This window comes from Scyliorhinus torazame, chromosome 6, assembly GCF_047496885.1.
Source record: "Scyliorhinus torazame isolate Kashiwa2021f chromosome 6, sScyTor2.1, whole genome shotgun sequence".
Classification (NCBI taxonomy): Eukaryota; Metazoa; Chordata; class Chondrichthyes; order Carcharhiniformes; family Scyliorhinidae; genus Scyliorhinus; species Scyliorhinus torazame.
The window spans coordinates 127,058,037-127,071,982 of NC_092712.1; the positions used below are offsets into that span (position 1 = coordinate 127,058,037).

General features: G+C 50.0%; 2 protein-coding genes across 2 annotated transcripts in view; one reads left to right on the top strand and one right to left on the bottom strand.

The window, feature by feature from the left end:
- LOC140425008 (biotinidase-like) overlaps nucleotides 1–13,946 on the bottom strand; it is a 60,564-nt gene that overhangs the window by 22,488 nt on the left and 24,130 nt on the right. The window lies entirely within an intron of this gene.
- On the top strand, nucleotides 7,433–13,197 carry LOC140425009 (uncharacterized). The gene is made up of 2 exons (XM_072508776.1): nucleotides 7,433–7,799; nucleotides 10,882–13,197. Exon 2 carries the CDS (start codon nucleotides 10,904–10,906, stop codon nucleotides 12,119–12,121), a length of 1,218 nt encoding a protein of 405 aa, XP_072364877.1. The 5' UTR covers nucleotides 7,433–7,799; nucleotides 10,882–10,903; the 3' UTR covers nucleotides 12,122–13,197.

A 13,946-nucleotide genomic window follows, 5' to 3' on the forward strand; every position in this document is an offset into this window, starting at 1 on the left:
TCTCAGGAAGTTGCCCACCTGCAAATACCTAAACCCATTCCCTGCTGGCAATTTAAATTTATCCTCCAAAGTTTTCAAGCTGGGAAAGCTCCCATCTATAAATAGATCCCCCATCTTTCTAATTCCTGCCCTCTGCCAACTCCGGAACCCACCATCCAGCCTACCCGGTACAAACCTGTGGTTGTTATAAATCGGGGTCCAAATCGATGCTCCCTCCACTCTCTTATATCTCCTCCACTGCCCCCAGATCCTCAGAGCCGCCACTACCACCGGACATGTGGAGTATCAGGCTGGCGAGAACAGCAGAGGTGCCGTTACCAATGCTCCCAAACTGGTGTCTTTACATGACGCCGCCTCCATCCGCTCCCATGCCGACCCCTCCCCCACTACCCACTTCCTGATCATGGCGATATTAGCCGCCCAGTAGTAATTGCAGAAGTACGGCAGCGCCAACCCACCCTCCCCCCGACTGAGCTCCAGCAACACTTTCTTCACTCGCAGGGTTTTACTCGCCCACACAAAGCCCTAAATAATCTTATTCACTGAGGTATGATCAATTTAGCTGGAGACGAAGTTGAATTCAAACTAAGCCTTTATTAGTATCTGAAGTGTGGCCTCCTACAGCAGCTGACGAAATGGCAGCGAGCTGAAGGCCACGCATATTTATAACCCGGCTCCTGGGCGGAGCTAGCATGCAGGGGCCCAGGTGAACCTGTAGTGCAGGTTCTACCGTACACCCCTTAATATAGGAACACAGTGGTTCACCACATTCACCCTCTGTTAAAATTGAGTCCAGCGGGGGGGGGGGATGCGGGTGGATAACTATATACAATTCGCAATCTTTAATATTTACAGAACAGTGTGAAAAAAAAATGTCTCTGGTCATCCGGTGGGCCGGTTAGAGGTTCAGCCGGTCCAGCGCCTTGATCGTCCTCTGGGATCGATGAAGTGGAGCCAGCGATGTTGGTGCTGTCGTGGTCGAAGTTGACTCCGGGAGCGTGCCGAAATCCTCTTCATCAACGGGGGTGGGCAGGGGGAGGACGGACAGTCCTAGGGGGGGTGATGGGGGCGGTGGGGGAGGGGAGGGTGGCACCGGGGGCGGTGTGGGGGGCGGAACCTGCTGGTGCCAGGTCCCTGAGGGAGACGGTATCCTGCCGGCCGTCGGGGAATGCCACGTAGGTGTACTGTGGGTTTGCGCGGAGCAGGTGCACCCTTTCCACCAACGGGTCCGCTTTGTGGAACAGCACATGTTTACGGAGAAGCACGGTTCCCGGAGCTGTGAGCCAAGTTGGGAGCGATACCCCGGATGTGGACTTCCTGGGGAAGGCAAAAAGACGTTCATGTGGTGTATTGTTAGTAGCAGTGCAGAGTAATGAGCGAATGGAGTGGAGTGCATCAGGGAGGACCTCTTGCCAGCGGGAGGCTGGGAGATTTCTGGACCATAGGGCCAGCTGGACGGCCCTCCATACCGTCCCATTCTACCTTTCTACCTGTCCGTTTCCCCGGGGGTTGTAGCTCGTCGTTCTGTTGGAGGCGATACCCCTGCTGAGCAGAAACTGACGTAGCTCATCACTCATGAATGAGGATCCCCTGTCATTGTGGATGTAGGCTGGGAAGACGAACAGAGTGAAGATAGAATTAAGGGCTTTAATGACGGTGGCAGATGTCATATCGGGGCATGGGATGGCAAAGGGAAAACGGGAGTATTCATCGATCACACTGAGGATGTACGTGTGACGGACATAGAAGGGGAGGGGGCCTTTGAAATCCACGCTGAGGCATTCAAAGGGGCAGGAGGCCTTCACCAGGTGCGCACGGTCCAACCGGTAGAAATGCAGTTTGCACTCCGCACAGACCTGGCAGTCCCTGGTGATTGTCCTTACTTCCTCGACGGAGTAGGGCAAATTTCATGCCTTAATGAAATGGTACAACCGAGTGACCCTGGGTGACAAAGGCTGTCGTGCAGGGTCCGGAGTCGGTCTACTTGTGCGCTGGCACATATACCTCGGGATAGGGCGTCTGGGGGCTCGTTGAGTTTGCCAGGGCGATACTTAATCTCGTAATTATAGGTGGAGAGCTCGATTCTCTACTGCAAGATTTTGTCATTTTTGATCTTGCCCCGCTGTGTGTTATTGAACATGAAGGCTACCGACCGTTGGTCAGTGAGGAGAGTGAATCTCCTGCCGGCCAGGTAATGCCTCCAATGTCGCACAGCCTCAACGATAGCCTGGGCCTCCTTTTCGACGGATGAGTGCCGAATTTCAGAGGCATGGCGTGTGCAGGAAAAGAATGCCATGGGCCTGCCTGCCTGGTTGAGGGTGACGGCAAGGGCGACGTCCGATGCGTCACTTTCTACTTTGAAAGGAAGTGTTTTGTCTACAGCGTGCATTCCAGCTTTGGCAATATCAGCTCTGATCCGGGCGAAGGCCTGTTGGGCCTCTGCCGTCAGGGGGAAATGAGTGGACTGTATGAGTGGGCGGGCCTTGTCAGCATAGTTTGGGACACACTGAGCGTAATACGAGAAGAATCCCAGGCAGCGTTTGAGGGCCTTGGTGCAGTGGGGGAGGGGAAGTTCCATGAGGGGGCGCATGCGGTTGGGATTGGGCCCCAGAACTCTGTTCTGGACCACGTAGCCGAGGATGGCTAAGTGGTTTGTACGGAACACACTTCTACTTGTTATACGTGAGGTTGAGGAGAGTGGCGGTGTGGAGAAATTTAGCGAGGTTGGCGTCGTGGTCCTGCTGATCATGGCCGCAGATGGTCACATTGTCTAGGTACAGAAACGTGGCTCGCAAGTCGTACCGGTCGACCATTCGGTTCATCTCCCTTTGGAAGACCGAAGCCCCATTGGTGACGCGAAGGGGACCCTAAGGAAGTGATATAGCCGGCCGTCTGCCTCAAAGGCGGAGTATGGCCGGTCCGATTTACGGATGGGGAGCTGGTGGTAGGCGGATTTCAGGTCCACCGTTGAGAAGACCCGGTACTGTGCAATCTGGTTTACCATGTCAGATATGCGTGGGAGGGGATACGCGTCGAGCTGCGTGTACCTGTTGATGGTCTGGCTGCAATCCACGACCATTAGATTTTTCTCCCCAGACTTAATCACTACCACTTGAGCTCTCCAGGGGCTGTTGCTGGCACCGATGACTCCCTCCTGAAGCAACCGCTGGACCTCGGACCTGATGAAGGCCTTATCCTGGGTGCTGTACCATCTGTTCCTAGTGGCAATGGGTTTGCAATCTGGAGTTAGATTGGCAAAGAGGGAAGGAGGATCGACCTTTAGGGTCGCGAGGCCGCTCACAGTGAGGGGTGGTAAAGGTCTGCCGAATTTAAGGGTCAGGCTCTGGAGGTTGCACTGAAAATCCAGGCCAAGGATAAGTGCAGCGCAGAGGTTAGGGAGGACGTAGAGGCGAAAACCATGGAACTCTACGCCTTGGACTGTGAGCGTGACCGTGTAGTACCCCAGATCGCTACGCGATGGGATCCGGAGGCCAGGGAGATACTTTGATTGGTAGGGTGTACCTTAAGGGAGCAGCGCCTTACTGTATTTTGATGTACAAAGCTCTCGGTGCTCCCGGAGCCCAGTAGGCGGGAGGTCACGTGGCCATTTACTTTCACGCTGGTGGATGCGTTGGTCAGAGTGTGTGGTCGGGACTGGTCAATTACCATGGATGCGAGTCGTGGTTGATTGTCGGGTAGTGAGGCTGCCACAGCGTCGGGGTCCTGAAACGCTGTTGGTCTCCATGTGCTGCGGGTTGGACAAGATGGCGGCGCCCAGAAGTCCTGGGGGTCACAAAATTGCGGCGCCCATGGAACGCACATTGCGGGGGTGGAGCAAGATGGCGGAGCCCATGAAACGCACGTGTTCTGCGGGGGAGAAGATGGCAGCGCCCATTGCTTGCACATGGCCTGGGGAGGAGGGGAGGATAGCGGCGGCCATTGTCCGTGACTGGGGTGGGGTGGGGGCGACCGCTGCCGCTGAGCGGGCCTGGCACACCGCTGCATAGTGGTCCTTCTTCCCACAGGCCTTACAAAGGGCAGCGTGGGGCTGGCAGCGTTGGCGGGGGTGTCTTTGTTGGCCGCAAAAATAGCATCGGGGCCCCCCGGAGATCACTGGCTGGCGCATAGCGCAGGCGTATTGAATGGGTAGCGCCCCCGCTGGGGCGGCTGCCTGTGGGACCCATGAAGTGTAGGAGGAGTGGGCCGCGCGGTTGGGGGCGCAGGACTGTACATTGCGCAGGGCGACCGTCATGGAAAGCACTAGTGTTTTAGCCTCTGCGAGGTCGCGCGTGGCCCCTTCTAGGAGCCGCTGCCTGATAACATACAGAAGCGTCCCTCATAAGGAGATCTGAGTGCTCCTTAGCTGTAATGTCCTGGCAGTCACAGTCCTGAACTAGTGGGATCAGGGCCCTCCAGAAGTCCTCGATTGACTCACAAGGTAGTTGAGTACGCGTTGCGAGCCCGTGTCTTGCGAAGAGCGTGTTCGTCTTCTGCTCATAACTCTCTTTGAGGCGAGTCATAGCATCAGCGTAATTGGGCGCATCTTGGATCAGCGGGAAGATTTTAGAGCTGAGTCTGGAGTACAAGATTTGAATCTTCTGGGCCACTGGAACAGGGGTCGGCGCCGCGTTGATATACGCTTCAAAACAAGCTAGCCAGCGCTGAAAGTCCTTTCTGGCATCGCTTGTGTGTGGATCCAGCTGCAGTCGATCTGGTTTAATCCGGAGGTCCATCTTCTGAATCAGATACTAATAAATTGAGGCACGATCAATTTGGCTGGAGACGAAGTTGAATTCAAACTGAGGCTTTATCAGTCTCTGAAGTGTGGCCTCCTACAGCAGCTGACGAAATGGCTGCGAGCTGAAGGCCATGCATATTTATAACCCGGCACCTGGACGGAGCTAGCATGCAGGGGCCCAGGCGAACCTGTAGCGCAGGTTCTACCGTACAACCCTTAATATAGGAACACAGTGGTTTACCACATTCACCCGCTTGAAAAAGGCCTTGGGGATGAAGATGGGGAGGCACTGAAAGACAAACAGAAATCTTGGGAGGGCCGTCATTTTCACGGTCTGTACCCTCCCCGCCAGTGATAGCGGGAGCATGTCTCATCTCTTAAAGTCCTCTCCCAGTTGTTCTACCAACCGGGATAGGTTTAACTTGTGTAGTACCTCCCATTTCCGGGCTCCCTGGATTCCCAGATATCAAAAGCTCTTCCCTACCATTCTAAGCGACAGCTCCCCTAGTCTCTTCTCCTGCCCTCTTGCCTGGATCGCAAACATCTCGCTTTTCCCCATGTTCAATTTATACCTCCAAAAATTGCCAAATTCCCCCAAGATTCGCATTACTTCCCCCATCCCCTCGAACGGGTCCGAAATGTACAAGAGCAGGTCATCTGCGTATAGCGAGACCCTGTGCTCCACCCCCTCCCGAACCAGCCCTTTCCAGTTCCTAGAGGCTCTTAATGCCATGGCCAATGGCTCTGTGGCCAGAGCAAACAGTAACGGGGAGAGGGGGCACCATTGCCTTGTCCCTCGGTGTAGTTCAACATACCCTGACCTCAGCCGGTTCGTACGCACACTCTCTACTGGTGCCGGATAGAGCAACCGCACCCATTCAATAAAGGCCTCACCAAACCTAAACCTTCCCAGCGCCTCCCACAGGTAATTCCACTCCACCCGATCAAAAGCCTTCTCCGCATCCATCGCTACCACCACCTCCGCCTCCTCTCCTTCTGAGGGCATCATAATAACATTTAGAAGCCTTCGAACATTGGCCTTGAGTTGTCTGCCCTTAACAACTCCCGTCTGGTCTTCCCCTATAACCCCCCGGGACACAGTCCTCTATCCTTGTGGCCAGTATCCTAGCCAGCAGTTTGGCATCCACATTCAGTAGAGAAATCGGCCTGTATGACCCGCATTGTTCCGGATCCTTCTCCCGTTTCAAGATCAATGAAATCGAGGCCTGTGACATTGTTGGGGGGGAGGACTCCCTTCTCTCTTGCTTCGTTAAATGTCCTCACCAGCAGTGGGCTCAATATCTCTGAAAACTTCTTATAGAATTCCACTGGGTAGCTGTCAGGGGCCTTGCCCGACTGCATGCACTCCAGCCCCTTGATTATTTCCTCAATCTCAATTGGGGCTCCCAGCCCCTCCACCAGGTCCTCCTCCACCCTCGGGAACCTCAACTGATCCAGAAATTGCCTCATCCCCTCCACCCCAGCCGGGGGTTCCGACTCATATAATTTACTATAAAAGTCCTTAAACACCTCGTTCACCCCCCTGGGTTCAGGACAGTATTACCGTCTCTAGTCTTTACTTTACCTATCTCCCTGGCCGCCTCTCTTTTCCTGAGCTGCTGCGCCAACATTCTGCTTGCCTTTTCCCCGTACGCATAGATCGCCCCCCCCTTGCCTTCCTCAACTGTTCCACTGCTTTTCCTGTGGTCAGCAGCCCAAACTCCACCTGTAACCTCCGCCGCTCCCTCAGTAGCCCCACGTCCGGGGCCTCCGAGTAACTCCTGTTCACCTTGAGTATCTCCTCCACTAACCTATCCCTCTCAGCCCGTTCCACCTTTTCTCTGTGGGCCCGTATCGAGATTAATTCCCCTCTGACTACTGCCTTCAAAGCTTCCCAGACCGTCGCTGCAGAAACCTCCCCCGTATCATTTGTTTCCAGATATTACATAGATTACATAGAACATACAGTGCAGAAGGAGGCCATTCGGCCCATCGAGTCTGCACCGACCCACATTAATCCCTCACTTCCACCTTATCCCCGCAACCCAATAACCCCTCCCAACCCTTATGGACACTACGGGTAATTTAGCATGGCCAATCCACCTAACCTGCACGTCTTTGGACTGTGGGAGGAAACCGGAGCACCCGGAGGAAACCCACGCGGACACGGGGAGAACGTGCAAACTCCGCACAGACAGTGACCCAGCGGGGAATCGAACCTGGGACCCTGGCGCTGTGAAGCCACAGTGCTAATCACTTGTGCTACCGTGCTGCCCAAATAGTTCTGATCCAGATAGTTCTGGATGGATTTGTTAACCCGCCCACGGACCGCCTCGTCCACTAGCAACGCCACATCCAGTCTCCACAACGGGTGTTGCCCTCTCTCCACAGTAACCCGTGACGAATGTGATATAAAATAGTTACTTTAGAGTTACTAGTTAATGTAATGTAGAAATAAGCCACTTTGATTCTTGCAGTTAGGGACAAAGGAATTTGAGACCGCATGGAAAAAGCAGGAAGAGGTGTGTCTATGAGGGTGATGCTGCATTGATAGGGGCCAGAGAAAGGGATTGGAAGTGAGCCAATCAGAATAGATCGAACAGGTCAGGAGGGACATAGGCTGACCTATGTCCGTCGAGTATGTGAAACTTGATACCATTTGAATTGATTTTGCAGAGATCCCTTTGTCTTTTAGTTCAGTCGTTTTCTGGAATGTAAGAAGCTGGATGTCTCTTACATTTCTGTAAGATGATTCAAGCTTGCAAGCTAAATAAATAACTTCTGTTTACGTGCGAATCCGTCTCAACTTTTATTGAGGCCAGACTGACAGAGAAAGAAATTTGGAGATCTACATTTGGTGCCGAAAACCGGGATTTCTCTGGGCGATCCTGATCCAACTGCGAAATCAGAATTAGACTGATTATGAACAGGAGGACGGGAACAAAGGGCCCTCAATGTAGAAATGGAAAACGACCAGCATTGATTGTTCCCCTCTTCTTATCGTCTGATTAGTCTGGTCACTCGCGGTTGGCACAGAAAGACTGCCTCGACGAAATCACAGGTCAGTCTGGGGATTAGCACTTTAATTGATGGGATTTCATATTGTTGTTTCGGCTTGGGTTAGGGTTTTGGGCTGATGGGACTTTAATTAATGAAGGTTCAGTCTATTATCAGGGTTCAGAGGCTGATGGGACTTAAATAATAAAGGTTCAGTCTATTATCGGGGTTCAGAGGCTGATGGGACTTAAATAATAAAGGTTCAGTCTATTATCGGGGTTCAGAGGCTGATGGGACTTAAATAATAAAGGTTCAGTCTATTATCAGGGTTCAGAGGCTGATGGGACTTAAATAATAAAGGTTCAGTCTATTATCGGGGTTCAGAGGCTGATGTGACTTAATTAATGAAGGTTCAGTCTATTATCAGGGTTCAGAGGCTGATGTGACTTAATTAATGAAGGTTCAGTCCAGTATAACTGTTTTTAAATCTGAAGATGGTTCAACTCTATGTGTGAGTGTTTTAAATATATAGTTGATTAAGCTAAAATTGTCTCCTTGGACTGTAAAGTTCCGAGGTCTAGTTGAGATTGTGAGGAATGCTGCATATTGGTTGAAGCAGAAGTCTCTCAAAGCAGCAGGCGGAGTTGAAAACAGACAGTGCTTCTCACTCAGGCCTTGAGATAACAGCACCAGTCTGCAGTGTAATCGGATACCTTTCCTTTGAGTCAGTGAACACCAGCAAAGTTACGTTTTGAATTAATTAAAGGAAACCAGTGGGTTTCTCCACCTCTTTGATAAAAGTTATTATTTTCGAAAGCAATTGATTGAAATTGCCAGAATCTTAAATTTTACTTACTTGAAATAAGGTTTATCTCATTTTATCTGGAGATTAATAGAAACTTAAAGAAGATCATGGACACCATTTTAAAAAGTGTCAATCTGGAGATGATAGTTGATTTTGCTAATACTTATGTGTATGTAACAGAAAAAAAACTTGTTAAAAGAAAAATTGTTAAGATAAAGAAATAATTAAGTTGTAAATGTTATACAAGTTTGTGTTAAGCAAATTGTAAATTTAGTTCTGAGTTGAGATCAGAGCTAAGCTTGCAAGTTGCAGTAATTCAATTTGAATTTTCAAACATTTTTAAGTTTAAAAAAAAAAGAGAGCAAATAGAGAAAAGAAGGACACAGATCTTGAATGCGTTGAATAGCACATTTCAAAGGCCCATAAATCTTTCTGTTATCTTAGACCTAAAACCTAGGAAGATTGACGAGCCATAGGAATGTCTGGGGCGTTTTAATGAAATCTACCGGGGGCAGTCAGGCGATTTGCTGTATCAAAATGGTCAGAATTCCCCTCAATACTGTGCTATGTTAATGCATTGCCTACCACCTTCTGTGGTTACTGCTGTGAAATGTAATAACATGAATTGGACAGAGAACGACCCTTCCCAGATGGCAAGGGCAGTCAGATTTTACTGGAAGGAGGGTGTAGGCCAAGAAGGAGGCTCAGTTACAAAGGTTAAGACTGAGTATGTAATGAAAAAGGATGATCTGCGATCCCAACAAGCGGCAGAAATGGTAGTTTACCAGCAGGAGCTCCAATATAGTGACTTTGGGTGGGTGGATCAGCGAAGAGGAGGATGAGACAACAGTGCTATATTTCTATCACCCCCCAGTGGTGGACGTTAGACATTGAACAGTCACTCCATCACGTTACCCTGGCCTATGACAGAACTGGACGAAACAGGGAGTTGGAGGACAAATACCGGCCATTACTTGAGACCGAATGGCCAGTCAAGGTTACAGCCACAGTCACGGGAAAAGAAGGTACAGCCGATTTTGTTACAATATCACCACATTTATGGCCACAGTCAGCTTCGGTAAGCCCTCATATTACACGTCAGGTCCATGACCAGTACCATGCCAGGGATATGGGGCGAATGGTCAGCATCTTACCGCAGCTCGTCAGAATAGGTATGAGATATACCTTTTGAACAATCCACGTCTGACATTTAAACACTGTACCACTATCAATCCAGCCTGTTTTCTTAGTGGTCCCCCTGTCCATGAAGACGCACCTGGCCACGACTGTTTAGCCTTGATTCAGGAAACTACCACAATAAGGGGCGATTTGAGTGACATTTCGTCAGAACAACCTGACATGATTATGTGTGGTCAAATATCCCACCGGGGTTTAGTTAATGACCTACTGCAGGCCCTCCTTCTGCCAGCGCAGATTTCCGTTATTAAATGCGCTGCCCACACGAATGGTACAACCCCAGTTGACGTTGGTAATGAACGAGCAGATTGTGCAGCGCGCACAGCCGCACAAATTCAGCAAGTGATGGTGCCTAAAATGTTAAGTCAGACTAAACGATCTACTATGAATGTGTCTGCTTCTGACAAGCCAATGCCAGACGTCATAAGGTTACAGGAGGACGCTCCTGAGAGTGATAAACAAATGTGGAAACGGTTAGGTTGTACATATGATTCTGTTTCCTCTTTATGGACCACACCAGCACATCAGACTTGTATGTCTGATGTACTGGCTTTATGGGTCATTGAATGTGTACACTTTGCAACTCATTGTGGGGCTCGAGGGACTAGTGATTTGTTGCTGGACACTTGGTGGCACCCTAAAATGCAGGGGTTGGCCCAAAGTATCAGTAATCGGTGTTTGATTTGTCAGCAATATAACACCGGAAAAGGTATCCCTTGTGGGAAGGGGCAAACCCCGTTGCCCAGTGGTCCCTTTGAGACGCTCCAAATGGATTACATTGAGTTGGAAAGGTGTCAATGTTACAAATATGTTTTGGTCATTGTGGATGTGTTCAGCAGATGGGTCGAGGTGTATCCGACTATCTATAGTAAAGCTGCTACTGTGGTTAAAGTCTTGATGAGGGAAATCATTCCCCGGTACGGTATACCAGCTCAGTTAAGTTCTGATAATGGGCCTCATTTTATTGGACAAATTAACAAGGAGTTTTGCTCCCAGTTGGGCATACGCCAGCAGTTACACTGTGCTTACAGACCGCAGGCAGCCGGGGTGGTTGAGAGACACAATCAGACCCTCAAAACTAAAAAAATTGAGTCCATCTCCACTACTGTAAAAGGTCGGATACTAACCTGCCTCCCTTCTCCAGTGCTATTTTACAGGTGTGGAGCATGATGGAGTGGCTACGCATCGTCTGTCTGATATTTGGCCTCACTTCGCTTGGCGTGTTATTGGCGATGGACATGGAAAAGGGGAATATTATGTATCTGTGTAGCCCCAACCAATCTACAAGGATACATCACCTATGCAAAGGTGATGTTCTTCGCTGCCCCCATATACGAGGACATGGTATCGACTCATGGAAGGTCATCAAAGTTAAGGAGAATGCGGGAGTCATGAAGCAGCTGCACCGGTCCCGGCGATGGGAAGGGAACATTATATGGACATTGCCTTGTTTTTGGAATACATGTAAATTTGATTTTGGATGTGTTAAAAGTGGTACAATAAAGGTAACATCAGGCTGTCAGAAGAGTGTAGGAAGAGACCATGAGAAAGAGAAAGGGACTAGAGAGAGGACGGGGCGTGTGAGAAGGGAAGTACAGCTAGAACGTAGGTTACCGGGAGATGCACTTAAGTTAATTAAAGGCCAAACTGAGGAAAACCCGGGTAGTATGAATCTCTTCTACCAGATTTACCACCGTCTGTATGGCCAGGGACGGGTTGTCTGCTACCCAAACCCCGCAGCGGTGTCTAGGTTATTTCCTGTTTCACCGCTTTGGGGCACTCCCCAAACGGTGGTTCATTGTCAGCGTTCCGAGCCATTGCCCGAGCACGTCACTCTTCCTTACGATCCAGATTCAGCACCACCGGCTATTTGCCTTCCCCTTCCTCGGGGTAATTCCCATTCACAGTACGATAGGCTGCGACGGTGGAGGGCGTACATACCTAGCCACTTCACTCCCAATAGGGATTCCCGGTCGTACGAGAATTGCTTCAGCAGTGAAGGATATGGCTGTTTGCTGGTAGAGGTGGACACAAATATAACATGTCTGTTTCCCACCTGTACGGACAGGAGGTGCCATATCACCCAGGCGTCTGGCCAATGCGTTTGTTATAACACCACTTGCGTTCCATTGAACGCTGGCCTCCAGCTCCTTTGTGGCTGGGCGAATGTCTCTCATATCACTGTTGGGAATAGGGCTTTCTGCATTGCTGGGCGGCCCGAATGGGCATTTCAAAATTGGATAAACTGGGCTACTGGGAGGTCCTTACGCAACCGATATGCTGATTGTGATGCTAGTCTCCACACGGAACAAGGATACTACTTTTTATTTAATGGTGCGGCGACCAACGTTTTGTCACCCCATTTCCCCGCCGAATTGCTATAGGGACTCTAGTCCCTACCACAGTCCCCTGCCCTTCGGCGTGGAACCTGCATAATCAGTTAGCACGCCGGGCAGTCTCTGCTGAATTTTGCGAAAACTGGAAAAAACCTCAGGTTCTTGCACCCAACCGGGGCCACTCAGCCGGGTGGGGCATTCTGAGCGTATTGACACTGGGAGGTGTGGTGGGTTCCTTGGCTGTTAGTGATCGGAATTATTTTATTTGCGGCCTTACCATCTTGGGAAATGAAACCTTGGGAGCCCTCGGGGCAATAACTAAGGAGTTGTCTCAGCTACGGTTGTTTGCAATGCAGAACCGGTATGCTCTTGACTATCTTCTGGCCCGTGAGGGTGGGGTATGCGCCATAGTACAGGGCAAGTGGATCATGGGTGTTCAGGACTTGACCGCTAACATTACTACATTTATGGATCGCATACGGGATCACTTGGACGGGATGCAGGATCCTGACTCTTGGGGTAACTGGGGATCTGGAGGATGGAAGGACTGGTTGATAAATATGGCCATGTATCTAGTGGTAGCTATCGGCTGCATCTTTGTGGGCCTGGCCATCCTTAAATGTGTGATGGGTAGAATGCGGGGTGCACTAGATCAGATCACCGCCCCAATCACCGAGAAAAAAAATTTAACTGTTAAAATCCATGAGGGTGAAGCAGATGAAGGGGGGCTAAGGCAGGAATTGGAAATGCAGCGACGGATCTTTTTAGATGAGGAACCGTAGCTATAGATTGGATAGTTCGGTTATCATGGAATGATAAAAGGAGGGAATGACGAATGTGATATAAAATAGTTACTTTAGAGTTACTAGTTAATGTAATGTAGAAATAAGCCACTTTGATTCTTGCAGTTAGGGACAAAGGAATTTGAGACCGCATGGAAAAAGCAGGAAGAGGTGTGTCTATGAGGGTGATGCTTCATTGATAGGGGCCAGAGAAAGGGATTGGAAGTGAGCCAATCAGAATAGATCGAACAGGTCAGGAGGGACATAGGCTGACCTATGTCCGTCGAGTATGTGAAACTTGATACCATTTGAATTGATTTTGCAGAGATCCCTTTGTCTTTTAGTTCAGTCGTTTTCTGGAATGTAAGAAGCTGGATGTCTCTTACATTTCTGTAAGATGATTCAAGCTTGCAAGCTAAATAAATAACTTCTGTTTACGTGCGAATCCGTCTCAACTTTTATTGAGGCCAGACTGACAGAGAAAGAAATTTGGAGATCTACACCCGTTGATCCACCCAGTGCGGGGCATGATCCTACACTGCAATTGCCAAGTACACAGTATCCACCACCTTCGGTATTAGCGCTCTGCTCAGAACAAAAAAGTCGATGCGAGAGTATACCTTGTGGACATGTGAAAAAAAAGGAAAATTCCTTTGTCCTCAGCCGTGCAAACCTCCATGGGTCTACTTCCCCCCCCCGCCCCCCATCTGTTCCATAAAACCCTTCAATTCCTTTGCCGCAGCCGGCCTCCTCCCTGACCTGGATATTGACCGGTCCAATTCCGGATCAATGACTGTGTTGAAGTCCCCTCCCATGATCAGTTTATGTGACTCTAAGTCTGGGATGTTACCTAATACCCACCTTATAAATTCCACGTTGTTCCAATTCAGGGCATATATGTTCACAAGTACCACTCGCACCCCCTCCAGCTTCCCACTCACCATTATGTACCTACCCCCTTGTCTGACACGATTCTCACTGCCTCTAATGTCACATGTTTGCTGATCAAGATCGCTACCCCCCTGGTCTTTGAGTCCAGTCCTGAGTGGAACACTTGGCTAACCCACCCCTTCCTCAATCTCGTCTGGCCT